At 32.4% G+C, this 26160-nt stretch overlaps 2 protein-coding genes across 2 annotated transcripts; both read left to right on the plus strand.

The window, feature by feature from the left end:
* Nucleotides 1–6707: 6707 nt before the first annotated feature.
* LOC117914767 (serine/threonine-protein phosphatase PP1 isozyme 3-like) lies at nt 6708–12110 on the plus strand. Its single transcript, XM_034830227.1, has 4 exons — nt 6708–7175; nt 9527–10086; nt 10190–10411; nt 11672–12110. The coding sequence occupies exons 1-4, from the start codon at nt 7001–7003 to the stop codon at nt 11693–11695; spliced, it is 981 nt and encodes a 326-aa protein (XP_034686118.1). The 5' UTR covers nt 6708–7000; the 3' UTR covers nt 11696–12110.
* Nucleotides 12111–19397: 7287 nt separating this feature from the next.
* LOC117913984 (inorganic phosphate transporter 1-4-like) lies at nt 19398–21598 on the plus strand. Its single transcript, XM_034829130.1, has one exon. It carries the CDS (start codon nt 19723–19725, stop codon nt 21337–21339), a length of 1617 nt encoding a protein of 538 aa, XP_034685021.1. The 5' UTR covers nt 19398–19722; the 3' UTR covers nt 21340–21598.
* The last annotated feature ends 4562 nt before the right edge of the window (nt 21599–26160 follow it).

Genomic DNA, 26160 nt, shown 5'->3' on the forward strand with positions numbered 1-26160 from the left:
ATCAGATTAAAACAATCCAAACACATTAATAAATAAATGGAAATGATATTAATTTTTTGTTAAAATAATTTATTAAAAGGGATGAAATATAAATATTTCTCATATTTATCAACTATCCATTCTCATATATTTATTTAAAAAGTAACCATTTTTTACATAAATATATTTTACTATTTCAAATATTTACAATATGTTTTAAAATAAATTGTTGTTTTTACAAGAAAATAATAAAGACATTTTTGTCAAAAAATAATGAAGGGTTAAACTTTCAAATTTAGGTTTCTAATGACAATTTTAATTAATTAACTCCTTTTTATTTCCAATTATTCCAAATATAATCATACGGTAGTATAATCTATTATCAATTTATTTTACTATTTTTTTTTTTTTGGTCAAATCATTTGAGGCCTTCTATCTATTAAAGTATGAAATTTTGGTTTAAAGTTAGGTAAATGTTTAATTCTTATCATTCCTTCTTCCATGTTGAAAAAAAAAAAAAGAAGAAGGAATTCTATGAGTGGAGTATTTTATAAGGTGTATGTTAGCATTAGCCATTGACCTAAAATTTTATAGACAAGCTAATTGTCAAAATTAGAAAGAATCAAATTTGATTTTTTCATAAAACATGTATATTCATATCATTTTTATTGAGATATAATATTCCGCATATATATATTACAATTATTGTATTAAGTGGTATATGTCATATCATATTTATATTTAATTTATGAAAAATATAAAAAAAAAACACATTATTTTTTAATTTTAATGTTCAATAATTTGTTTTAAATGAAAATTAAATCATGCCTTAGTATTTATGATTAAAAAATATGAAATTTCTCATATATTTAATATTATTTAAAAATCATTTTATAATAAGTAATTTTTATTTCTTAATTAGTAATATTCATGATTAAAATATTTAAAATTTATAAATTAAAAAAATATTATATTGTGTTGTTAAATATACAAAAATAGTATATTATATATATATATATATATAGATATAACTACTAGTATTTTTATTGACAATGCTTTTATGGTGAATATTTTTATTGAGGATTAGATAATAATTTGATATAAATAAATAAAAAATGGGTTCTAAAATAATTTTTAGTAATAGGATACATAACAAAAAAGATGTAATAATTCCAAAGAACTCAACTAAGCACTAGTGTTTACATTACTATTCAACTCTCTCCATCTAACTTTGATTTGGACTCAGCATTGAAGTATGAATGAGAGTCCTTTTATAGATTATCTAAAATAGAATTAAAAGAGTCTAAAATATGTGGGGTTGAAGTAGTTTGAAGTTTGTGGAATTAAAACGCTTTTAAGTTTGAAAAAAAAAATTTGTAATATCCATGAATTAAAAAACTCTTAAGTTTAGAAAAAGTTGTAATATATAAGAATTCTACCTTTTGAAAAGTCTTTTGTCTCTTCCCATTTTTTTTTTATTGTTTAATCATTTCGACTTAATAAGGGATATCTAGAGTCATAGGTAAAAAGTATAGAGAATGTAAGGTTAAAGTATTTGTTAAAAGTTAGAAAATTCTTTAAAAACTAGGTCTATGCTTCTAGAGAATATTCAAAGTTAAAGTATAAAGATGACATGAAACATTTGAAGCATATGAGATAATTATAAAGCAATTTTGATCAAAACTAAAGTCAATTGTTCTCTTCTAAAAAAATGATATTTGAAGCATATATTTTATTATATGAAACCAAGGCTTCTTTCTACTTATTAAATTTTGAAAGGTGAAAATTACTAGATGCCTATTTGGTTAACGTATCATATATATATATAAGTGGAGCCAACAATTTGATTTGAGGGGGGCAACTTTTAATGCATATATTGGTTTTAGCCCAATAGTCACGACTTGTCATTGTTAGGGGGGCATTATCAATCTTATGTTCGAATTCACCCCCTAGACCCTACCTGGCTCTGCTAGTGTGAGTAGACAAAGATATAAAAAAGAGTATGATAAAAGGAAAAGAGAGATTTGTGAAAAAGTGGAATGTGTGAAAGAATATATACCATTTAAAGTAAGAGATAGAAACATAAAACATATTTCAATACTTGGAGATTATATTTGTTTGCTTATTATATAATAATCTTAGTACATGGGCCTTAGCCCAATGGTCTTAACCCAATGAGCCTTTTAATGCATATACGGGTCTTAACCCAATGGTCAAAACTTGTAATTGTTAGGGGAATATTATCAATTTTATGTTTGAATCCACCCCTTAGGTCATATCTGACTCAGCTAGTGTGAGTTGGCAAAGATATAAGAAATAGTATGATAGAAAGAAAATAAAGATTTGTGAAAAAGTGGAATGTGTGAAAGAATATATACTATTTAAAGTAAGAGATAGAAATATAAGACATTTTAATGGTAGATGATTATATTTGTTTGTTTATTATATAATAGTCTTACTACATGTAAAAAAAAAAACTTCTCTTGTTATAATTAATATGCCAATGGATGGTATTAATGATATTTTATATTCAATAAAATGTTACATGTTTCTTCTTAATAATTAAAACATAAAAAAAAAACCTAAACTTGATTTGATCACAAAAAGAAGAAAGAAAATGAAATTGTTTAAGAAACGTTTTTTTTTTTATAATAGTTCTCAAAAAGTAATTTTTGAGAACGATTCTATGATGTTTTTTAAAATGAAAGTTTTGCTTGAAAATTGGACCCATTTGACCATATTTTTTTTTTGTAAAACTTGTTTCTAAAAACAAGTTGTTATTCTTTAACTTAAAAACAATTTTTAAAAATAAGTTCAAAAAATATGGTCAAACAAGTTTATATTTTTCTTTTGTTTTTAAAAATTAGTGAAAACAATTTCTATTTATCATCTAAAAATTGTTTTCTATTTCATTTTGTTTTAAAAATTATTTTTCGAGAACAAAGACAAAACAATATTAGAAAATTTTAAAAATAATTTTCTATTTTTAAAATTGAAAATTGTTTTTAAATCACATAATCAAACAAACTCTTAGAAAAAACTCATTTTTTATGTTTCCAAATATTTTTAAACTTAATTTTTATTTAGAATGTTTTAATTTTAATCATCATCTATATTTATATAATTATTTTTAAAATTAACCCCCCAAAAAATGAAAATAAATAAAATATGTTATAAGAAAATATCCAATTTTCAAAAAAATTATTTTTTGTGACAAATTGTTTAACATGTTTTCAAATCTTAAAAACTATTTTAATAACAATTACTAAATGATATTTCACCTTTTTTTTTCATAATAGAAATAAAAAAAATATAATTTCCAATGGTTTATATTTCTAGAAAGAGAGAATATTACCCTTTTTAATACTTTAAACCACACAAGGCCACATACTCCAAGAAAGATTTGGGAATGGTTTGGGCCTCTGGATAGATCAGATGTTCTTCTCTTTTTCTTATTTGGGGAAGTTGACAAATCTTATTTGCATCCAATATGATTGTTTTGGAATTTATTCTGCCAAAAGGATATCAAATTCGGATGGGAAGGCATATATTTAATTTGAGTGTCACATATTAAATCATCACCCAAGATCGGATGAAAGGCACTGGCCCAAATGTTCAAAACAAAAAAACAAAAAAATCAAAAAAGTGGCCGTGATTAAAATTCAAAAGCATCTCCCTTTTTTAATTTTCCCTTGCATATTCTTAGGAACACTTTATTCCACACCCTAAAAAACTGACACAGAACAAAGTTATGAAAAAATTGATTGATTGTGGTCGCATTTTGAAACGATTGGCTGTGTCTGTCTCTCAACCAAGCATCTGTTGCATGGTACATCCACAATGGGTCTCTTTTTTAGTATGATTAAAACTTTGGAATAATATACACAAATGCATTTTAGGTAGTAGCATCTATGGGCACGTGTGATAGATGAAAAAAGATAGAATAGGAGAAGAAAATGAATATTTTTTTTTTTAATTTTTTAAATAAAAGAATTTAGTGATTTTAATTCTTATATTTAGATTAATTTAAAATATTTAGTAATAATAAAAATAAGAATGAAAATGAAATAAATTGAGAATAATACATTTTATATTTGAAAGTTTTTTTAGAATAAGTAAAACAAAAAACATATTTGAAAGTTAAATTTTTTTAATCAATAAGGTGTTTTCTTTCATTAACTTTATATTATAAATATATAAATAGTTTTCATATGCACAATTCATTTAAATTAAAAAAATTATTTCATTTTGAAAATTTTATATTAGTTATAATTTTCTTAAATAAATGATGACTTTGTAATAATGTGTAAATATATTAATTTCAATAGTTTAAAGAAGAAGAAAGAGTTTGTGGGTGGAGGTGTGGTGGTTGGGTAGGGCTCACCTTTATGGAAATATAAAAAGCAGTTGGGAAAATACAAAAAGAATGAGGAAAAAATATGAAAAATAATATATTATTTGAACAGTGAAAAAATAATAAAAACATATTTTTATTATTCTAAAAAAAAAATGGTTTTTGAGAATATGGAAAACAAAAAAAATAAAAACACACCTCCTTCTTCAAACAAGTTTTTTGTTTTCAAGAACAGAAAATAGTTATTGAAAACCGTAACCAAACATAGCCTAAAAATATCAAATATAAGTTGGAGTGAAAGCTATGGTAAAATTATGGTAAAATGACTTTTAGTTTCGCTTAAAAATCAACACAGATGAAAAGGGGAAAGAAGTCCAACCTCTTTTGAGTTGTGATGAAGTTGTTGGCTAATGGCCTTGTAGTCCAACAACATTTTTAAAACGTGACACTAATCTCATTCAAAGTTTCAATTTACATAGAATGACAAGATAAGACGTTGACATTATCCAATTGTTTGCTATTTGATTTTTCAAAAAGGTTTTGTTTTTAAAAGTAGACGTAATGAGATCGTTAAAACGAAGAATAATTGAAAATAAATTAATATATATATATATAAATAATTTTTAATAATTTTTTAAAAATATAAAAAATAGGTTAAAGACATTTCATGTTTTTTAACAGAGTTTTGTTTTATAAAACATTAAAAACGATTTAAAAAACTGTTTTTAGATGTCATGCTTCAAAATTTTTTTAAAAGGTGTTCCTAAATAAGGTTATGCAAAAATTGAAAACATGAATTTGATATTTTTAGAGTGATTTTAAGAAAAGTGGAGACAATTTTCTAAGAAGTAAAAATACAAAAATAAATAAAACAATTTAAAACAAATAAAAAGAATATGAATGTTTACAATAATATTACGTTCTTTTTTTGTCTTTTTTTTTTTACTAATAAAATATTATATTTTTATATTAAGATCAAAATATGCCTAATTAATCAATTCATTTATTAATATAATTTAGTTATTTCATTAATCCATGTAAAAAAGAATATAATTGGTCAATTCCTTGGTTAATTATAGCTATAATATATTTTTCAATTATACTATTAAAATAACTAATAAAGAAAAGAAAAATAAAAAAATTATTCATTATTTTTCATATATAAAAAAAATCAGTACCAAATAAAGTTCATCAATTTTCGTTATTTAAACCAAACGTTAAGAGAAAAAAACACATAGAAAATAAAAACTGCTTTTATAAAAAAAAAAAAAAATAGAAAATGAAAGCTTTAAGGAATCAAACGGCAACCTTAAAATGCAAGGTTTTGAGAATAATATTCCAAGGCCCAAGTATTTTAAGTTCAAATTGAGATGGGCCCAAACTCATATTTGGGCTTATCGTCTTCTCACCCATTTGATACCCCGTGACACAATATTAGTAATTTTAATATATAGTCAATGCGGTTAATAAGATGCAAGAAGAAAGATTCCATTTCACCATTCCCATGAGTATCTCAAAGTTTCACACTCAATGGCTAAAATATTTTATTTTATTTATAAGAAAATTTCGATTCCTCGACTTCATCCCTTTTTATTATTATTATTATTATCTTTTGGCTATGTTCGGTTTTGAAAGTGTCAAAGAAAATGTAAGAAAAAAAATAAGAATGGGCAGAAAAAATAAAAAATAGATTTAAATTAATAAATTATTTTTATATATTATTTGTAAAGTGTGTAGTAGAATTTGAATAATAGATTTTTTTATATTTTATTATTATAATTATTATTATTTTATAATTATATATTCTAATTAAAAGGGAAATAAAAGGGAAGAGATATTTTTATAATCTAAATTCGATTTAATAAGGAAATGAATGCTATATTTTATTTAAAAAAATATATAAGAGTGAAGACAAAATATAAGAGTGAATACCTTGGAAAAATAGAAAAAAGGAAATAAAAAATAAATTTATAATTATTAAATTAAGTATATATTTTAAACTAATTTTATTTATTTTTATAAAAAAATAAATATTTCGTGAACCAAACACACCATCAAGGAAAGAAAGGTTTTTCACCTGTAAAATATGATTATATTTTTGTAATTAAAAAAAAAAAAAAAGGAAAAAGAGGTGATTGCCGATTGGTTGGGCGGGTGGGAACCTGTAAAATATGATTATATTTTTGTAATTAAAAAAAAAAAAAAAAAGGAAAAAGAGGTGATTGCCGATTGGTTGGGCGGGTGGGAACCGGGAAGAGGAAGGCGATCGCACCTCGGTTTCAACATGCGAAAGAGGAGTCATAGACGGCCGCATTATATTGAGGGTGTGCGTACTACGCACCACAGAACCCCACCCACACTCTGACTGAGCTCTTTCTGTTTCTTCTCTCTCTAAAAGAATCTCTCTCTTTCCCTCTTTCCCTCTTTCTTCCCTTCTCTCTCCCTATTCTTTGCTTTTCCTATTCAGCTCTCTTCAAAGCCAGGAATGTTTCTCAAAGCTTTTTCCACCACCGACCCCTCCTTTCTTTCCCTCTATCTCTCTTTCTTTGAGCCATGCTAATATTCACACTCCAAACCCCGGACAATATCCAGGACCACCCTCTTTCATCCCCTCTTCTGCTTCTTCAATTTTGGAATCCAATTTGCTGCTAATTTCCACACCCAGTTATGGAACCTGCCGTTCTTGACGATATTATCGAAAGGTTACTTGCCGTCAAAGCCAGGCCAGGGAAGCAAGTGCAGCTTTCTGAGGCCGAGATCAGGCAACTTTGTGTTGCTTCCAAGGATATTTTCCTGAGACAGCCCAATCTATTGGAGCTCCAAGCCCCCGTCAAGATCTGCGGTACTCCTTTTCTTATTTATTTATTTTTAAAGAATGACTATGGTTGTATTTATATGAATTTCATCTTTGCTTTTTTGTTTATGGGTATTGTTTTGAAGCGGGTCTTCTTCAATTCCTCAATTTGCCTTGAGGAAATTGGTTGTGTAAGTGTATTGTTTTGAAGTGGGTTTTCTTCAATTCCTGAGTTTGACTCGGGAAATTTCTTTTTGGTGAGGTTTAGATGGCATTCTCTCTAGTTTATTGTGTTCAAACTTTGAGTTTGGTGGTAAAATTGCAAAGGGTTCATGAGATGTTTGGGTTAATCTGCTAAACGTGAAGGGTATCTTGCCCATTTCTTGTTAAGGGTGTGGGTCGAATTGCATCTTCTGAAGGTATATTCTGTCTGAATAGTTCATAATATAATTTGTTAAGCATACTGATTAGAATTGAGTTTTCTCTTAAACTGTCTTAGTTTTGCAATGGGTATATGGTCTATTTTTGACAGATAATATATCCTGATCAGTTCTCGAGTTTGACCTTGGAATTCCTATTATGCATGTCAGATTACCTTACAACTCGTGTGGTGTATTAGCTTGATGCTACAACTTCAATAACATAATTAAAATGATGTACATTTCTTCAAATTTATCAGTGGTTTCAGTCTTAATTGCTAATTTTCAAATTCATTGTTTTGATTTTGAAAATTTAGGGTTAGGAAATCTTCTTCTTTGTTGTGTCAGACTGCATCTTCCAAAAATATGCTGGTTTTTGACTTATTTCAGCCATAAAAATTTGTTTGTATCAATGATAAATTGCTTCTGAAATTTTATAGGTAGACACCAAGGGTTTAATCTAGAAATCTGTCATTATAATGAGGTTTGCTTCACATTAGAATGAGTTGTGATGTTATTCTAACAATATATCCTCTTGCGTGACTTCCACTGCTAAAACTGCCCTATTATTCACTAATTCAACTTATTTTTGTTTGAAAATTGGCTATGCATAAATTCCAAGTGGACAGAAATGTGTTATTATGTTGATGAAGTCACCTTCCTTTTAAAAGGCACAACTGCATAGAGACAGGGGGCATATCTATTATTATTTCAAACAAAAATGCATGGGAGTAGTTTTGATGGTTGTACTTAGATCATAATTCTTTGATCTGCATATTTGTAGAAAAAAAATTTCTATCTACTTTTGGTGCTCATGGAGTGAAAATTATTTGGTTTGTCCCTGGCCTTAGAAATGTTAACGATCAATGGTATGTAGGTGCTTATGACAATTGCCATACCTTACTTGATTCCTTTGAAAGTGTGGAATAGAGCCTCCCTCTTTCTCTGTAACTATTAAAAGGAATTACATGAAAAGCATGCTTGTGGGAAAGATTAAACAAACAACAAAATAAAAAGAAAAAAAGCAATCAACAATGTATGGAGAAAACAGAAAAAATATAGATTTGTATGGATTCACTTAGCTTCAAGATTGGATGCTGTTTATTCTGAGAATCCTTCAATGGCACTTTTCAGAGGCAGGATGAACTACCAAGTGTTTTATTCCACTTGACTAAGCCAAAGATTCATTGTCTATAGGTGTCAAAGATTGACTCTTCTTAGATAGTGTTCTACAATTTGGATGCTAGTTTGCATTTTAACTTATGTAGTTAATGATTCTCAGCAGCTCTTATCGATGGTGGCTTGATGTATTGAGACAAATTGTTGGTTTTCTCTAAGCATTAGGAATATTGCATCTGGGTCTGCTTTGGGGCTCAACCTTATGAGTTTATGCTACATCTCTGCATGCATCAACCTGGGTGCTTCATATTTTCCTCATTGATGAACCATATTGCAGTAGGATTTATTATCTAATAAAATATAAAAGATCATTCATACCAAATATATTTACAGCACCTATTCTTGTTTGCCCCATCTCCACTTGTTACAACCTGTCAGAGAAATGAACTTTTCACTACTTTGGCGATCTGCTTTCAAATGCGTGTTGTTGTGCTGATCAATCTCTTGGATGATGCTGACTCCAATTTTCTAGAGTCTGCAGCTGGAAGCTTCACTTAACCCTTGAAAAAATTAAATTTTTTGATTCTCTGTCCAGAGGATGCAGCCCTAAATGTGAATTTGCATAGCTTGTTGAACTGTAAGGTTTGGAATTCTCCAAAGGGAAATATTATATTTTCTAGAGTGTAGCAATCGATGTGCATTTAATACTGTTTAGGGAAACGCAATGTTTGAATTTCTTTGGGACGATCCATTTATCTAAATAAATTCATTTTTTAAGGGTTTTTGCCCCTTTTGTCTTCCTAACTAGAGTTTGAAACACATTGTTCTTGAACATATTCTAACATTCTTTGTATCTCCCAGGGGACATTCATGGTCAGTATTCGGATCTTCTAAGGCTTTTTGACTATGGTGGACTGCCGCCTGAATCCAATTACTTGTTCTTAGGGGACTATGTAGATCGAGGAAAGCAAAGCCTAGAAACTATATGCCTTCTGCTTGCATATAAAATAAGATACCCTGAGAACTTTTTCCTATTGAGGGGCAACCATGAATGTGCTTCTATAAACCGTATCTATGGATTTTATGATGAGTGTAAGAGAAGATTCAATGTCAGATTGTGGAAAGTGTTCACAGATTGTTTCAATTGCCTACCTGTGGCTGCTCTCATTGATGAAAAGATACTCTGCATGCATGGTGGGCTTTCCCCTGATCTGCGGAGTTTAGATCAAATAAGGAATTTGCAGCGGCCTACTGATGTTCCAGATGCTGGTTTGCTATGCGATCTTCTCTGGTCTGATCCTAGTAATGATGTTCGAGGTTGGGGGATGAATGATAGAGGCGTTTCTTATGTCTTTGGCCCTGATAAGGTGACAGAGCTTCTTCAGAAGCATGATCTGGACCTTATTTGTCGTGCCCACCAGGTTTCAGCTCTGTTTTAGCTTTTTGCTTTTTTTTGTTTTTTTTTTGGTCGCCTTTAAACCTCTCAGGCATTTTTCTCTTACTACATATTTCCTTGTTGCGCAGGTTGTGGAAGATGGATATGAGTTTTTTGCTAATAGACAACTTGTAACCATTTTTTCAGCACCTAATTACTGTGGTGAGTTTGATAATGCGGGTGCCATGATGAGTGTGGATGACACTCTCATGTGTTCTTTCCAAGTATTAAAACCTGCAGAAAAGAAGCCAAAATTTAGCTTTGGAAGCACTACTACAGCTAAGCCTGGCAGCTCTCCTGCAAGACTCAAGGTACATTCATCATTTCACTTCAAATGCATAGAAGTCTAGTGATTATATCATTATACTAAGAAATGTGAAATTTTTTCTATTTATCTGCAATTCACAGTAAACAGGGAGGTATGTACATTTTAATGAATCTTAAGTGGATGCTGGATTTGTTGGAAACATAAGAATGGAAAGTGCTTAGAGTTAGAGCTAAAGAATGGACACGCTCAAAATTTATTAATAGTTGCAGTATGAATTAATGAAAGAGACCTACCAGCCATTGATGAAAATCAAAATGAAGGAGAGCAACATGAAATAACAGGTCAATGTCACCATGAGAAATAATAAAATGTCATACTACAATGGATAATTAGAGCATATTTCCTCATGTTATCCTTAACCATCCAACCATATTCTATTGCCATTCTTACCAAAGGATGTCATATATTGATATCCTATGATCTTGGGTATTGATGACATTTTTTGCAAATCACAACTCATGCTCATATAGATGTTAGGATTCAGGGTATACTGGCTGCAAGTGTCTTTTGGTGTTGGATCCTAATTCCTACTCTTAAGGTATAGGAACGGAACTGAACTGGCAAGGTTTCTAAATATATATATATATATATATATATATATATATATATATATTTTTTTTTTTTTTATACTGGGTTAAGATCTCGTGTCGTTGTGTCAATGCCTAAGGAGCTTCTAGTGAACAAATGATGTGTCCCTCGCCCTTTTCTTACATGCCTATTGGGTCTATTTGTGTGAGAGGTGGCATGTTTGACAGATATCCTTACCTCATCATTCACACCGTGCTCTGTTTGACTAAGGTGCTTCACACATTTTGAAATATCTACATAATGTGGCTCAAGCTTTCTCATAGACAGGTCATCATTGTCTTTGTCATAGTCCTTTGTCAGAGAAGCTTCTTGCCTGAGTTATAAAATTGATGGATTACTGTGCTGTTGTCCTGTCCCAGGTTTTATCATTCTTCTTTGCCAAGGGGAAGCTTCTCCTGTCAAGCTCCAATGTGAATAATGTTAGCAACTTTGTTTTGTTTCTGTTTGCACTTGCTATTCTTTAAGGATGGGTGTTAGATACTCAAGAGTGGGTATCTCTTTTCTGGAGATGTCCTTGTTTATCTCTATTCCTCATAGCTTTTTAGCTGGTATTTGGCAGAACTTTAACTCAAATAGATTGCATCACCCTTTACAGTTTGCTTTTAACTTATTTTGATATTGCTTTAAGCACGACAATTTTTGTTTTCCCTTCCAGTCTATCCTTGGTGCAAAAGTATGAAAGATGTGGTCTTTTTGAAGGAGAGAGCTGTCCTGGATCAGAGGTGATGGTAATAACATAGCCAAAGTGACTGTTCAAGAAATTGGGGTTTCTGTTCATTTCATTACGAGTAAGTGTAAAAATTGGGGATCCTTGTAGGCAAAGAGTGCAGATGATTTTCAGCCACCATGCACAGAAGTTTGGAAGGCTGTAATTTATCCGTCTCACTCTTCTCATGTATAATACTAGTTGCTACAACAATGGATTCGTGTTTCTTTACCCCTTTCTTGTTCCCTTGTCTCCCTTCTCTTGCTTCTATCCCACCTGTTCTCCTTATATTATGACCAAAACATGAAACTCTAATGGGGATCCCTTGGAAAGTTTCAAATCGTGGAATTTAATCTTGCATTTGGGCTCTGTCCATTGTGCTTCTAAATGAGTATTACGTTCTTCTAACCCTTCTTTGAAATGAGATATCCTTAAAGCTTCAAAAGTTAAATCATTTTTATTGGTTATTATTGTTTTGGTAATTGTATAAATCCTTAAAGAACTGGCTGGTAACTGGTACACATTTCTGATTTCATGTCTGGACATTGAAATCAAAGGCCGTGGCACACATTACTATGATGTGTTGCAATCAGATTTACAATTTGGTTCATAGAACACATGGATGAAGCAATCAATACAGCCATTATGAAACAACGCCTGGTAATGCTTACCAGGAGTGACGCACAAAAATTGAAATTGTGTGCTTATTGGTCTTTAGCCACGAATAAGTTTCTTTTGTGGAGTAGCTGAACTAGCATACAAGACTGCTGGTGGAGAATGACCTATATTAAAAAAGAAAAAAGAAAAAAAACACCCAATAACAACAATAAAAGCTGGTGTAAATGGGAAACAGTAGTGTGAACTTCAATGTCATTTTCTCTATTATTGGCAATGGGTTGTTGAGAAGTAAACATAGAGTGGATAATATGTCATTATTGGTGACCTTTTGTGTCCCCTTGATACACAAAGTTGGCCTATCAGTTTAATGGTACTGGTCATTGTTTCAGTGAGAATCCCTTTCAGTGCAAATCAAAAGTAAGTTGTATAACTGTCATGACTAGAGTGCTACCAAATATTCAAAGTTTGAACAAATCAAGTTGAGTTACAGTCTTGCTGCAGAACCAAACATGGTTAAGTGTTAGGAAGTTAGTGTAAGTGGGTCTTTGGATAAACTTAATAATTATTAATTAATGAATTAAGTTGATTTTAAATTAAAATTTTCTTTTAAGTTATTTATTTATTTTTTACTTCAAATATTGAAGTTATTTGATAATATTAAATAAAATTTTTTATTTTATATAGTCAAATTGATATATTTACTTTTATTAATTTAAATTAATATTTATACTTTCACTAATTTTAAATAATAAATTTATTTGTTAAACATTCGTATTTAAAGCATTGTCGAAACATATGAGATAATTATAGAAGCATTTATTATAAAAGATGAGTTGTAAATGTGGAGTGATAGTTTTAAAATATATAATTTTTTAAATATGGTTAAATGAGGTAAAAGGTTTTTAAAATTAAAAATAAGTTAATTTATTTTTATTTAATATTTAAAATTATTTTTAATTTTAAATTGAGATATTTATTATTAAGTGATTTTATCAAAAATTAAGTCAGGTAAGTTTGCATATGCGAGGAAGCTTTTCAGGTATGAACCCTGTTCATTACCTTCCCTATTTTATTTTTGGATATCGATAAGATTCTATTTTGGTGTTTGGATGCGAGCATTGGAGATTTTATTATGTTCTTATGGAATCTGACTTCGTTTGCCTCCATGTTGTGCTTGATTTCTAATTTGGCTTTCAACTTGTTTACACCGACTATTTTAAACTGCTCTCCTCTGTTTCTTGATTGTTTGCGGGTTATCCTCGATGTCTGGAGTATACTTACTCATTCTCTCTGTTCTGGAAAATTTTGAGAGAAGATTCATCACATGCTTTTGATTTGTGGGGTTGTGCCTGCATTTCCTTTATTTATTTATTTATTTATCGTCCCACCCTTCTCTGGATGTCTCACATCCAGAATTCTATCCGGCCGATATTCCACCTTCTCCGGATGTCTCGCATCCGGAATCCTGTCCGGCCGACGTTCCACCTTCTCTGGATGCCCCACATCCGGAATCCTGTCCAACCGACATTCCACCTTCTCCGGATGCCTCACATCCAGAATTCTATCTGCCGACGTCCCACTTTCTCCAGATGTCTCACATTTGGAATTCTATTCGGCCAACATCCCACCTTCTCCGGATGTCTCACATCCAGAATTCTGTCCCGCTGACATCCCACCTTCTCTGGATGGCTCATATCCGGAATTCTATCCGGCCGACGTCCCACCTTCTCCAGATGGCTCACATCCGGAATTCTATCCGGCCGACGTCCCACCTTCTTTGGATGTCTCACATCCGGAATTCTGTCCGCCGACATCCCACCTTCTCCGGATGTCTCACATCCGGAATTCTGTCCGTCGACATCCCCATTTTTAATAAAAATTGGTTGCCACATTCTTTCTGGCAAGCCATTTTCACACCTCCTCTGTTTTAAAAATGTTTTGAAATAAGCAAAGAATCAAATTTTGTAATTCTGAATAATGGAATTTACGAATTTGGTCCATTCAAAAATAATCGGGCTTTGGTGGGGGCCCCACATACATGATCTTATGATCGATTGATTGATCTGATTGATTGACTTGGTTATCATACCTGATTCATTTATCCTGCTCTCTGACATGCATGCTATTATTCTTTAATTGTGCACTAACCCTCTCTCTCGATAGTGCATGGTGGCTTGTTGCCGAGGTACGTACCACACTTTCCATCTGATCATTGTCTATGCATATTCAAACTCTCATACGTGCATGATCAATTTGGATATTCATTGATTTACTCGTCAATTGCCACATCAGCTTCATTTTATTAGTAGAGACCCGACTTTAGGGACTTAAAGGGGTGCTATGGTCTTTATCGTACCTTCCCGATAAGTAACCTGACCCTCAAACCCGATCCGGTTTTTTGCAGACCGTCTTTTCCAAAAAAAGGAGTCACACTTAGGGTTTTTCTTTCTTATTTTGTTTACCCTTTAAAAATAAAACAAAAATAAGTAGCGACTCCAAGTCATTTTTCTTAATCAATAAAAATCAAAATTTTCAAATCAAAATCGAGCTCACCATCGAGTAGGAAACGCATGAGCCGAAATACGGGGTCCACAGATTTATAACATCTAAATTTTTTTATTTTTTTCTGAGTTATTATTAATCAAATTGAGAGCATTTAGTCATTTGTTATGAAATTGTCATCAATATTTTGTAAGAGATGATACGAACTTTCTAAGAGATGATACGAATATTGTAAGAAAGGGTATGAACTTTCTAAGAAAGGGTATAAACTTTCTAAGAGAGGGCACGAACTTTGTAAGAGATTGTACGAACTTTCTAAGAGAGGGTACGAACTTTTTAAGAAAGGGTACGAACTTTGTAAGAGAGTGTACGAACTTTATAAGAGAGTGTATGAACTTTGTAAGAGATGGTACGAACTTTCTAAGACAGAATACGAACATTCTAAGAGAGGGTACGAACTTTCTAAAAGAGGCTACGAACATTCTAAGAAAGGGTACAAACATTCTAAGAGATAAGAGAGGGTACGAACTTTCTAAGAGATGGTATAAACTTTCTAAGAAAGGGCACGAACTTTCTAAGACAGGGTATGGACTTTCTAAGAGAGGGTACGGACTTTCTAAAACAGGGAGCGAACTTTCTAAGACAGGGAGTGAACTTTTTAAGACATGGTATGAACATTCTAAGACATGGTACGAACTTTCTAAGACATGGTACAAACTTTCTAAGAGAGGGTACAGACTTTCTAAGAGATGGTACGAACTTTCTAAAAGAGGGTATGAACTTTCTAAGAAAAAGTACGAACTTTCTAAGAGAGGGTACGAACTTTCTAAAAGAGTGTACGAACTTGTAAAAGATGGTACGAACTTTTTAAAAGATGGTACGAATTTTCTAAAAGAGGATACGAACTTTCTAAGAGATGGTACGAACTTTGTGAGATGATATACGAACTTTATAAGAGGGGGTACGAACTTCCATCATTTCTTTAAGAGTAATTTTTTTAATTTCTTTTAAGAGTAATTTCCATCATTTCTAAGCTTAATTAGTATCAATAAATAATTTTATTGTATTTCCATGTGGAAATTTTTTTTCAAAAGTTTGAAAATTTGTAAAATTTTCAAGGGTAAAGAGAATGTGACGAAATGTGTTAAGAATGTGAGGATTCTTCACATTCTTTGTACCATTCCTCACATTATTCATACCTTCTACAATTACTTAGTGTTTTAATTTTTAAATTTTCTTAAAAATAATTTTCATCATTTCTAAGCTTGATTAGTATCAATAAATAATATTATTTGTATTTTTAAGTGGAAAAAAAAATCAAAAAAATAAAAAAAATTGTTAAATTTCAGGTACGGAGAATATGAGGTAAGGTATGAAGAATGTAAGGATTTCTCATAATCTTCATACATTTTCTCACATTTTTCATATTCTTTCTAATTTTTTAGTGTTTTAATTTTCTAATTTTTTTAGGATAATTTACATTATTTCCAATTTTAAATTTTTTAATTCTTATTTTTTTTTTTAACAATTCTATCAATAATAACTCAAAATAATATTATTAAACTATGTTATTGTTATTTCAAGTTAAAAAGTAAATATGAAATTTTAAAAATATAAATAATTTAGGGTACGAAAAATATGAGAACGGTGCGAAAATTTTAATCAATACATGGTACTTTCATCACATTTTTCATATTGATTTTTAGTTTTAAAATTTTTGAAATTACAAATTTATTTTCGAAAATACTATCATTAGTAACTTAAAAGAGTATTAATAATTTATTTTATTGTAATTTAACTTTAAAAACCTTAAATTCAAAAAATGTAAAATTTGGAGGGTACAGAAAAAAATTAGGACGATCTAATTACCTAAGCTTTATATATGATTATCAAAATATTGAATTTTTATGTTGAATTTAAATGTTTAATAATTTATTAAAAATAAAATAATGTAATTATGATATATAATAATTTTTTTTGTTAATAAATATGTTTTCAAATTTTATATCATTTTTATTTTTATTTTTTTCCAATTCTATTTTTATCTCATATTTATTTTATTTAAACCCAAAATTATTGAGAATAGAGGAAGAAAAAAGGCCACAATCGGTTCTTCTCTTAACTGATTAAGTGGAATTTTTATTTCAAATTTAAAAAGATGATCAAGATGTAATCTTACACATTCAGTGGCTTGAAAAACTTTTTCGTAGGTGACGAGAAGGTACCCTAGAATTTTCCTTCACTTTTTCAAGCAAATACAGTACAGCAAAAAAAATATTTTTAAATTTGTATAAAAAGTATATTCCATGCCATCGGATCCATCAGAGAAATAAGTTGAAAAATACCATCTATGAACTGTAATCAAATGTCTTAAATTAAAAGAGACGTCGATCCCCACGTCTAAATCTAAAAGTCAAATAGTTTTATAAGAGAGGATTTGGCAATTTTGCCAACGGTTTGATTGCTTTGAAGTACGCCATGACCGAGTAGTGTCGTCAGACAGAAATGTTATACCATTTGAGCACCCGGTTGGTTTCATATGCGCCTTTCGAATTGCTAACCCTCTCATCATCGTCAAATTGAGGATTTTGACTGGCCATTGGAGTGGAGAAGGGTTGGAATTTATGGTAGGTGAAGTGGTTGACTTTTTGGAACGCATGCAAAAGTGTAGTGTCATTTGGGTTTTAGTTGCCGGATACAGCGCAGTCGCAGATCCCCTGGATTGCAGATTATATTAATTTAATAATCATAAAATAAGTCAACTTCTGTGGATTCCGTACACCAGAAACACAAAGGAGATGTTTATGAGTAAGATGCATAGACATTCAAATGGAATCAAATCGGAATATCCGAGAGACAAAATGACACTAAATATTATGGTAATCAGCTCAGCCTCACAGACATCTCAGCTGACCAAAACACATAATCAAGTAATCAACCAGCATTTGAGGTAACTTACCTTACGTACCCATTACCATTCCAAGACAGAAAGAAAACAGAATATAATATCCTATAGCTATTTATGAATTCTGAGAACAGGAAATTGTAACAACAACTCAATGATTTTTATAATTACCCACACTGTGGATTGAAACCTATTGTCAGATAATTAATTACACAACAATGAAGCCAAGGAAAGGCGTGTGAGTTGTGGAGGAAACAAGGCGTATGCTTAGTTATTTTCAAAGGATTGCGGTGAGGATATTAATTTGGAGCTTTCTGGCATGGCAGTATCTTCCTTTCATGTCGGTCATTGCTGGCCTCCACAGAATTAGACAGCCCAATAAGCCCATTGTGATCATTATCACATTAACAATCCAAATAGTACCGAATTATTTTGAAATAATAAGAGGGCGTAGCATCAATCCTTTTCTTGTAAACAGTTTGATCCATCCGAAATCTGTGGTATGATTTTTGAGTACATGACTCTTCAATTATTGCTTCTAATAAAATTATACACTCATTGTCTTCAACTGTTTGATAAAAGATATGCTTTCTTTTAGAGAAATGGTTGAACCAGCTCTCCCTCATAATTATGCGGCACATGCAATGTCTATATACATCCATACAGATCACAACAAGTACAAATTAGATATCATATACCTCAGAACTTCACTTTAGTTTCTTGATTAAGTGCCATAGCAGAAACAGCAGTGACTGTACAAATAACTCCTATAATCGCCATATTTCAGTTCCTTGAGCCAAAATGAAGAAGTAGACAAACTTACATGGTCTCCCATTTCCCAGCAGATATTTTCTCTGTATCTCCTTTTTAGGTCTGATTGCGTTACTGTTCCTCGTGTTAGAATATCCTGATTATTGGATGTGCTTATCTGAGATGGAAATAAAATATCATTTTTCAAACTAGTTGTCTTGGTCCAACTTGCAATCCCTTAGCCGTGATGGGGTTGCCAACCTAATGTAGAAAGATTCAACAATGAAAAATAAAATAAAATAAAAAATAAAAAATAAAATTGAAAAAGAAAGATGGGGAAGTAACCAGTACAGAAGTCTCAATAAAAAAAGAACAGTGGAAAAAAAAAAGAAAAAGAAGAGGAGGAAACAGGTGAGATGAGGCGAATGGAAAGAGATAGCAAGAAGGAAATAAGGGCTGCGGAAGTCGTTGACATAAAACAAGGGTATATGCCATAATATGCCGGGATGATTCTGGGGTAACAGGGAATTATATAGCGGACTACTCTCTTCATTTTCTCCATCTCCAGGACAGCCTTGTCTATGTTCCTTCTCCTCCATTAGTTCTAAAAGCTGGTAAGACTATCACTCATTTTCCTAATTAAACTTTCTTTTCATATATGTATATATAAGAAAAACGCTATTCTTGTCAAATATTTTTGCCAAATAGCTTTGTGGATACTTACGATGGCATGAAATATGGGGCGTAAGGTCTTTCGCAAAATCAAATGCATTTTGCCACATTTATATGATAAGTAGACCTATACCATAAAAACAATTCGGGATGCATTGCATTGCGTGATATTAAAAACATTGTAGCGATTTCCTTGTTTACTGGTGCAGGTGAGACCCTGGCCCTTATCGGGTAATGACAATGAAGGTGACCATAAGATATACCCCACCCTTTCTCTTATGGGGATTTCAGAGCCCTATATCCACCCAAAAGATATCTTTTTCATGGCCTTCCTTTTCAAACCTTGGCATGAATATAAATATATGATGCCGTTGGTATACTAGCTTTTGGTTTGTAGTCTTTTAAATCTTCTTACGGGTTCATGTATCTGGATTGATAATATAAGGGAGAACGCAAGACTAAATGAATGTAATAGACTTCATCTCCTTCTTGTTCTTATGCAGGATATCTTTATAGATCTGTTGGAAGAGGACTACTAGTAGTAGATATAGCCATGGCTGGAGAACAATTGCAAGTGCTTAATGCACTCGATTTGGCAAAGACTCAATGGTACCATTTCACTGCAATTGTGATTGCCGGAATGGGTTTCTTCACAGATGCGTATGATCTATTTAGCATCTCCCTCGTAACCAAATTACTCGGCCGTATATACTACCATGTTGATGGTGCAGCAAAGCCAGGCATATTACCTCCCAATGTTTCAGCTGCTGTCAATGGCGTTGCACTGTGTGGCACCCTAGCTGGCCAGCTCTTCTTTGGCTGGCTTGGTGACAAAATGGGCAGAAAGAGCGTCTATGGCATGACCCTTATTCTCATGGTCGTTTGCTCCATTGCCTCTGGACTTTCCTTTGGAGATGAGCCGAAGGCTGTCATAGCCACACTTTGTTTCTTCCGGTTCTGGCTTGGCTTTGGCATTGGTGGTGATTATCCCCTTTCTGCCACCATCATGTCGGAGTACGCGAACAAGAAGACTCGTGGGGCCTTTATTGCTGCAGTTTTCGCCATGCAGGGCTTTGGAATTTTGGCTGGTGGAATAGTTTCACTCATTGTCTCAGCTGCATTTGATCACAAGTTCAAGGCTCCGTCCTACCAACTAGATCCAGTTGGCTCCACTGTGCCACAAGCTGATTATATCTGGCGCATTATTTTGATGTTTGGAGCTGTGCCTGCTGGTCTGACCTACTACTGGCGAATGAAGATGCCTGAGACAGCTCGATACACCGCCCTCGTTGCCAAGAATGCGAAGAAGGCAGCTGCTGACATGTCTAAGGTGTTGCAGGTGGACATTGAAGCCGAAGAGTCCAAGGTGGAGAAGCTGGCAACGGAACCTACCAATTCTTTTGGTTTATTCTCCAAGGAATTTGCCAAAAGACACGGCCTTCATTTGATTGGAACCACTACTACTTGGTTCTTGCTGGACATTGCTTTCTACAGTCAAAATCTTTTCCAGAAGGACATTTTCAGCGCAATTGGGTGGATTCCAAAAGCCGAGACCATGAATGCAATTCAAGAGGTTTATAGAATAGCAAAGGCTCAAACCTTAATTGCACTATGCAGTACTGTTCCTGGGTACTGGTTTACAGTGGCTCTCATTGATTATATGGGAAGGTTTGCTATTCAACTCATGGGTTTTTTCTTCATGACCGTCTTCATGTTTGCGCTCGCTATTCCTTACCATCATTGGACTTTAAAGCCCAACCGAATTGGATTCGTCGTAATGTACTCATTCACCTTCTTCTTTGCAAATTTTGGACCCAATGCAACCACCTTTGTTGTGCCAGCAGAAATTTTCCCTGCAAGGCTAAGGTCAACTTGCCACGGAATATCTGCAGCAGCTGGGAAGGCTGGTGCCATAATTGGGGCGTTTGGCTTCCTATATGCCGCCCAAAACCAAGACAAAACCAAGACAGATGCAGGCTACCCACCTGGTATTGGAGTAAAAAATTCGCTCATTGTGCTCGGGGCAGTCAACTTCTTGGGGATGCTCTTTACTTTCTTGGTCCCGGAACCAAAGGGAAAATCATTGGAGGAGTTGACAGGAGAGAATGATCAAGAGGATAGACCTCAAGTGGACCAGCAGTCCCCTTCTACCAGGACTGGTCCAGGCTAGTTATTTGGTTGAATTTTACAAGCATGGAGACCAAGATAGATCAAAGCTACGTCTCAAGTTGTTTTTATATTTCTGTGCAATGAAATAAGGTAAATATTTGCTTTGAATACTTGAATTCAGAGCAACTATATCCCATGTTTTTTAATTTGTTTGGATGATGGTATATGTGATTATATCTATATGTTTCTTTACTTCTCTTCTGGTTTGATGGATTTTAAGAAAAGTACTTGGTTTGTGTGGAAATATATTCTCTTCATAATTATATATGTATATATAAGAGTGCGCATGCATGTCTACCTAGTTAGATGAGGGCAAATAGATAGTCCTAAATTTAATCCCAAACTCAAATTTGATTATCAATTTTGATTTATCCTTTTTGGATAATTATTTAGTGAGAGTTCATCAATCTTACATAAATATAAATAAAATAGATCACACAAAGTTATATGAGATATAACATGGAAAAACCATTTAGCGACTTATATCGTATCTCTCACTTGCTAAATAATTCACCAAATATGAGAAGATAGTACACAAATTTACCTAATTGAATGTGTCTATCTTTAGGGTCTTAGATCGGTAGCACTCACACCTATTTTCCACGCCTCTAATGCAATACTCTCTTATGCTCCTTCATGGATCATTTGAATCCCTTGTAGAAGTTTTACACTAAGAATTTTTTACCTTTGCTGAAGCTGAAAGGCACTTTCAAGATAGGTTTTGAGAGTTTGACAATTGTAGGTTCAAACTAATGATAAATGATTACAAGCTTGGAAAACTCTAAATATCAAATATAGAGATTCCCCACTTTAAAACATTTCAAACGCAGATATTTTAGAGTCAACTAAAGTGGGAACACCAAAAACTAGTTGCATGGACGTTCAAATGCTGGAGGAGTATTTGAAGGCTCACCCATAGACCTATCTTTCTCTCTCTTTCTCCCTCTCAATTTTTTTTCGATTATTTCCAATACTTTATCTCTTTTAATTTAGAACCATGCATTAGTCATTCTAAAGCTAACTCTACTAATCCAAAAATGGATACTTAAAAATTTTATTTTATGACGTTTTGTGAAACAAAAGTCTATTTATGAATTTGAAACGTTTTTAATATGTTTTCTATATTTTTAAAAATTATTTTTATTTATTTAATCAATTTTTATATTTATATAATTATCTTTTTAAAACAACCCTAAAAAATAAGTAAAAATAATTAAAATATATTATGATAATTTTTTTTAAGGATAAAATACTATTTTATATTTTTTGATTGGGAAACATCACTTAGCAAGAAAACTTGGTTTTTAAAACAAAAGATGTAGAAATTAAAGCCATGCCTATCATTTCATGTTACGCGCTTTCCCATGTGGTGACAATGGCTATAAGCCGTCGACTAACTTCTCTCACTTCATATGATTATGAAGTATATAAGAAAAATTGGTTCATTATTTGACATACTTCCAAAAATCATCTCATCATGGTGCCTTAATATTTTCCATTTTCCAGATTCACTATTCCCTTTGTTTGAATATCAATATTTATACATCCATCATATACCAGAACGACTTTAAATAGATTCCGGAAGCCTCTTTTATTAATCATCTGTTTTAAAATAAGACTTGTTAACTTTTTTCTTTTTACTAATTATATTATCCCTTCACAAGCATCAATGCTTCCAAAAATTTAAATTCCAAACCAAATCTCTTAGTTTATGGAAAAACCAAATGCCGCATTTGACTTCCAAAGATGTTTTGGTGTAATTGGTTGATGCTGAATAATTTTTATGCTGGTGTGAAACCTCAGCAAATATGCTAAATGAAAAGAGTTGTTCATCATGCCCACCTCTCACTCCAAAATGTCAATAGTCAATTCTTTGGCAAGATGCTTGGCGTGGATATTATGCAATATGACAATGACAATTGAGTAGATTACTGTGTCATCATCACCAAGTTGCGTCGTCAGGCCGCAATGCTATAACATTAAGCAACTGGGTTTGTTACATCTCAACGGCTTGATTAGCTGAATATCCTCACCATCGTTAATGATGGTGCTTAATTTGACTGCCCATTAGTATTAACCTGGGTTGAGGTCAACTGGTTGTGTTTTTACGAAATATCGAGCCAATGACGTTGAGTTAATGATCACTAAATTGGTCAACCAGTGTATATATATTTCGTACACAATCAACACACAAGAGGAAAACGTTTATCAATAAGATAGATAGGCTGGGAAGGTAATAATATTATCTTCAAATTGATAAATGATAGTTTTTTCATTCATTATTTCATTCGTTTATGTACAGAGTATATATAGAGGGTAATCATCATTTTAAGAATGAGAAAGAATGATACAATAAAAGAATGATATAAGGAAATAACAACTAATATCATAATATCTCAATATTCTTAATATCTCAACTTTCATAATATCTAAACATTCATAATATCTCAACACTAAATGATACAACGAAAGAATGATATAAGGAAAGCATTCCTAATATCTCAACACTCCCCCTCAAGTTGGTGCATAGATGTCACGCATGCCCAACTTGTTTAAAAATTTTGAGAACACTTGACTTGAGACAGCTTTAGTGAGGATATCGGCCAATTGATTTTCTGATCGAATCTTAAACAATTCCACAATCTTATCCTCCAACTTTTCCTTAATGAAGAATCTATCTACCTCGACATGCTTTGTACGATCATGTTGTACTGAATTATGAGCAATGTCACATGCGGCTTTATTGTTACAAAACAATCGGATTGGTTGCCTAGATAGGTAACCTAAATCCTGTAAGAGGAGTCTTAGCCATAATGCCTCACAAAGTCCTAGAGTCATACCTCTAAATTCTGCTTCTGCTTCTGCACTTGAACGAGTTACGACATTCTGCTTCTTACTTTTCCATGTCACAAGATTACCACCTACAAAGGTAAAGTAACCAGATTTAGATCGCCTATCATCCATTGCACTAGCCCAATCAGCATCAGTATATACTTCTATACTTTGATAATCAACATTTTTAGCGAACAAAATTCCCTTCCTATGAGCATTCTTCAAATACTTCAAAATACGCATGACTGCATTCATATGTTGCTCTCTAGGATTATGCATGTATTGACTCACTACACTCAATGCATAAGCAAGATCTGGTCTTGTATGAGCTAAGTACATTAATCTCCCCACAAGTTTCTGGTATCTTCTCTTATCGGTTAATACTTGATTAGGCTCAACACACAATTTTAGACCTTCTTCTATTGGAGTATTAACAGGTTGACATCCCGACATTCCAGTCTTCTGTAAAAGATATAAGGCACACTTTCTTTGAGACAGAAAAATTCTTTTACTTGATCGAGAAACTTCAATCCCAAGAAAGTATTTCAGATGACCTAAATTTTTCATTTCGAATTCTTTAAATAGATAATTTTGCAAAGCTTTTCTTTCTTTAGGATCATTTCCTGTAACTACCATGTCATCCACATATACGATAAGTGTCGTAATCTTACTGTGTTGCTTTTTAAGGAACAAAGTGTGATCTAAATTACTTTGACGATAGCCAAAAGCTCTCATTGATTTTGTGAACCTTTCAAACCATGCTCTCGGGGATTGCTTCAACCCATACAATGATTTCTTCAATTTGCACACCTTCTGACATTGCTTTTATGACACCATGCATCCTGGTGGAAGATCCATATATACTTCTTTAGATAACTCGCCATGCAAAAAGACATTTTTCACATCGAACTGTTGTAATGGCCAATCTAGGTTTGCAGCTAAAGACAGTAATACTCGAACTGTGTTGATCTTAGCTACAAGTGCAAATGTCTCTGTGTAGTCAATTCCATAAGTTTGAGTGTACCCTTTTGCTACCGGTCTTGCTTTAAATCATTCAATACTACAATCTGCCTTGTACTTCACAGTATAGATCCAACGACACCCAACTAGCTTCTTTCCTGGTGGACATTCTATGAGTTCCCATGTTTCATTCTTCTGCAATGATTTCATTTCTTCATTCATGGCTGCTTTCCACCTTGGATCAGTTAAGGCTTCCTACACACTGTTAGGAATAGTTACAGTAGATAATTGATTTACAAATGACTTATTTGATTCAGACAAACGATGGTTAGACACATAGTTGCTCATAGGATATTTGACTTTGATAGACAATTTAGGTTCATATGTGGGTTTAGGAATACCTCTATTATGAAGGTGTGGTAACCGTTTCATGAATGGATCAGGTTCCAAATTAAGAACACCCTCAGCAGACGACGATTGGTTTGGTATTTCAATGAAGACATCTTCAGACCCAAATTGTTGACCACTCATATCCAACTCACCCGCTTCCTGGTTCACTAATTCAAATTGTCCAGATTCATCCTCCTCAAAGATATGATAATCATAATCGAGAGTCTGAATTTCCTTATGGTACTCCCCCTGAAGTTCAGACTCAGATGAAAAATACATCGAATCTTCATGAAACACCACATCCATTGTAATAAACATTCGTCGAGTTGGAAGATGGTAACATCGATATCCCTTTTTGTGTAATGCATATCCAACAAACACACATTGCAATGCATGGGAAGTTAACTTGGTGCCTTGGTGTTTGTGTAGATGCACAAATGCCACGCAACCAAAAATACGAGGAGGTAGATTTGGGACGGTTGAGGCAACTATGGCATTAGTAAGAGCTTGGAGAAGTGTTTGAAAGTTAATTGAGCTAGAAGGTACTCGATTGATCAAGCATGCGACAGATGTGATTGTTTCTCCCCAATAAGATATCGGTATTTTTACTGCTATCAAGGAAGCACGAATAACCTCTAAC

The sequence above is a fragment of the Vitis riparia genome, chromosome 5, assembly GCF_004353265.1.
Source record: "Vitis riparia cultivar Riparia Gloire de Montpellier isolate 1030 chromosome 5, EGFV_Vit.rip_1.0, whole genome shotgun sequence".
Classification (NCBI taxonomy): domain Eukaryota; kingdom Viridiplantae; phylum Streptophyta; class Magnoliopsida; order Vitales; family Vitaceae; genus Vitis; species Vitis riparia.

What these genes read in the sequence shown, in the direction of transcription:
- LOC117914767 (XM_034830227.1), top strand. Translation starts at nt 7,001, where the DNA reads ATGGAACCTGCCGTTCTTGACGATATTATCGAAAGGTTACTTGCCGTC. An exon ending in AGCCCCCGTCAAGATCTGCG is followed by an intron (nt 7,176 to 9,526) that starts GTACTCCTTTTC and finishes TGTATCTCCCAG; the next exon opens with GGGACATTCATGGTCAGTAT. An exon ending in TTATTTGTCGTGCCCACCAG is followed by an intron (nt 10,087 to 10,189) that starts GTTTCAGCTCTG and finishes CTTGTTGCGCAG; the next exon opens with GTTGTGGAAGATGGATATGA.
- LOC117913984 (XM_034829130.1), top strand. Translation starts at nt 19,723, where the DNA reads ATGGCTGGAGAACAATTGCAAGTGCTTAATGCACTCGATTTGGCAAAG.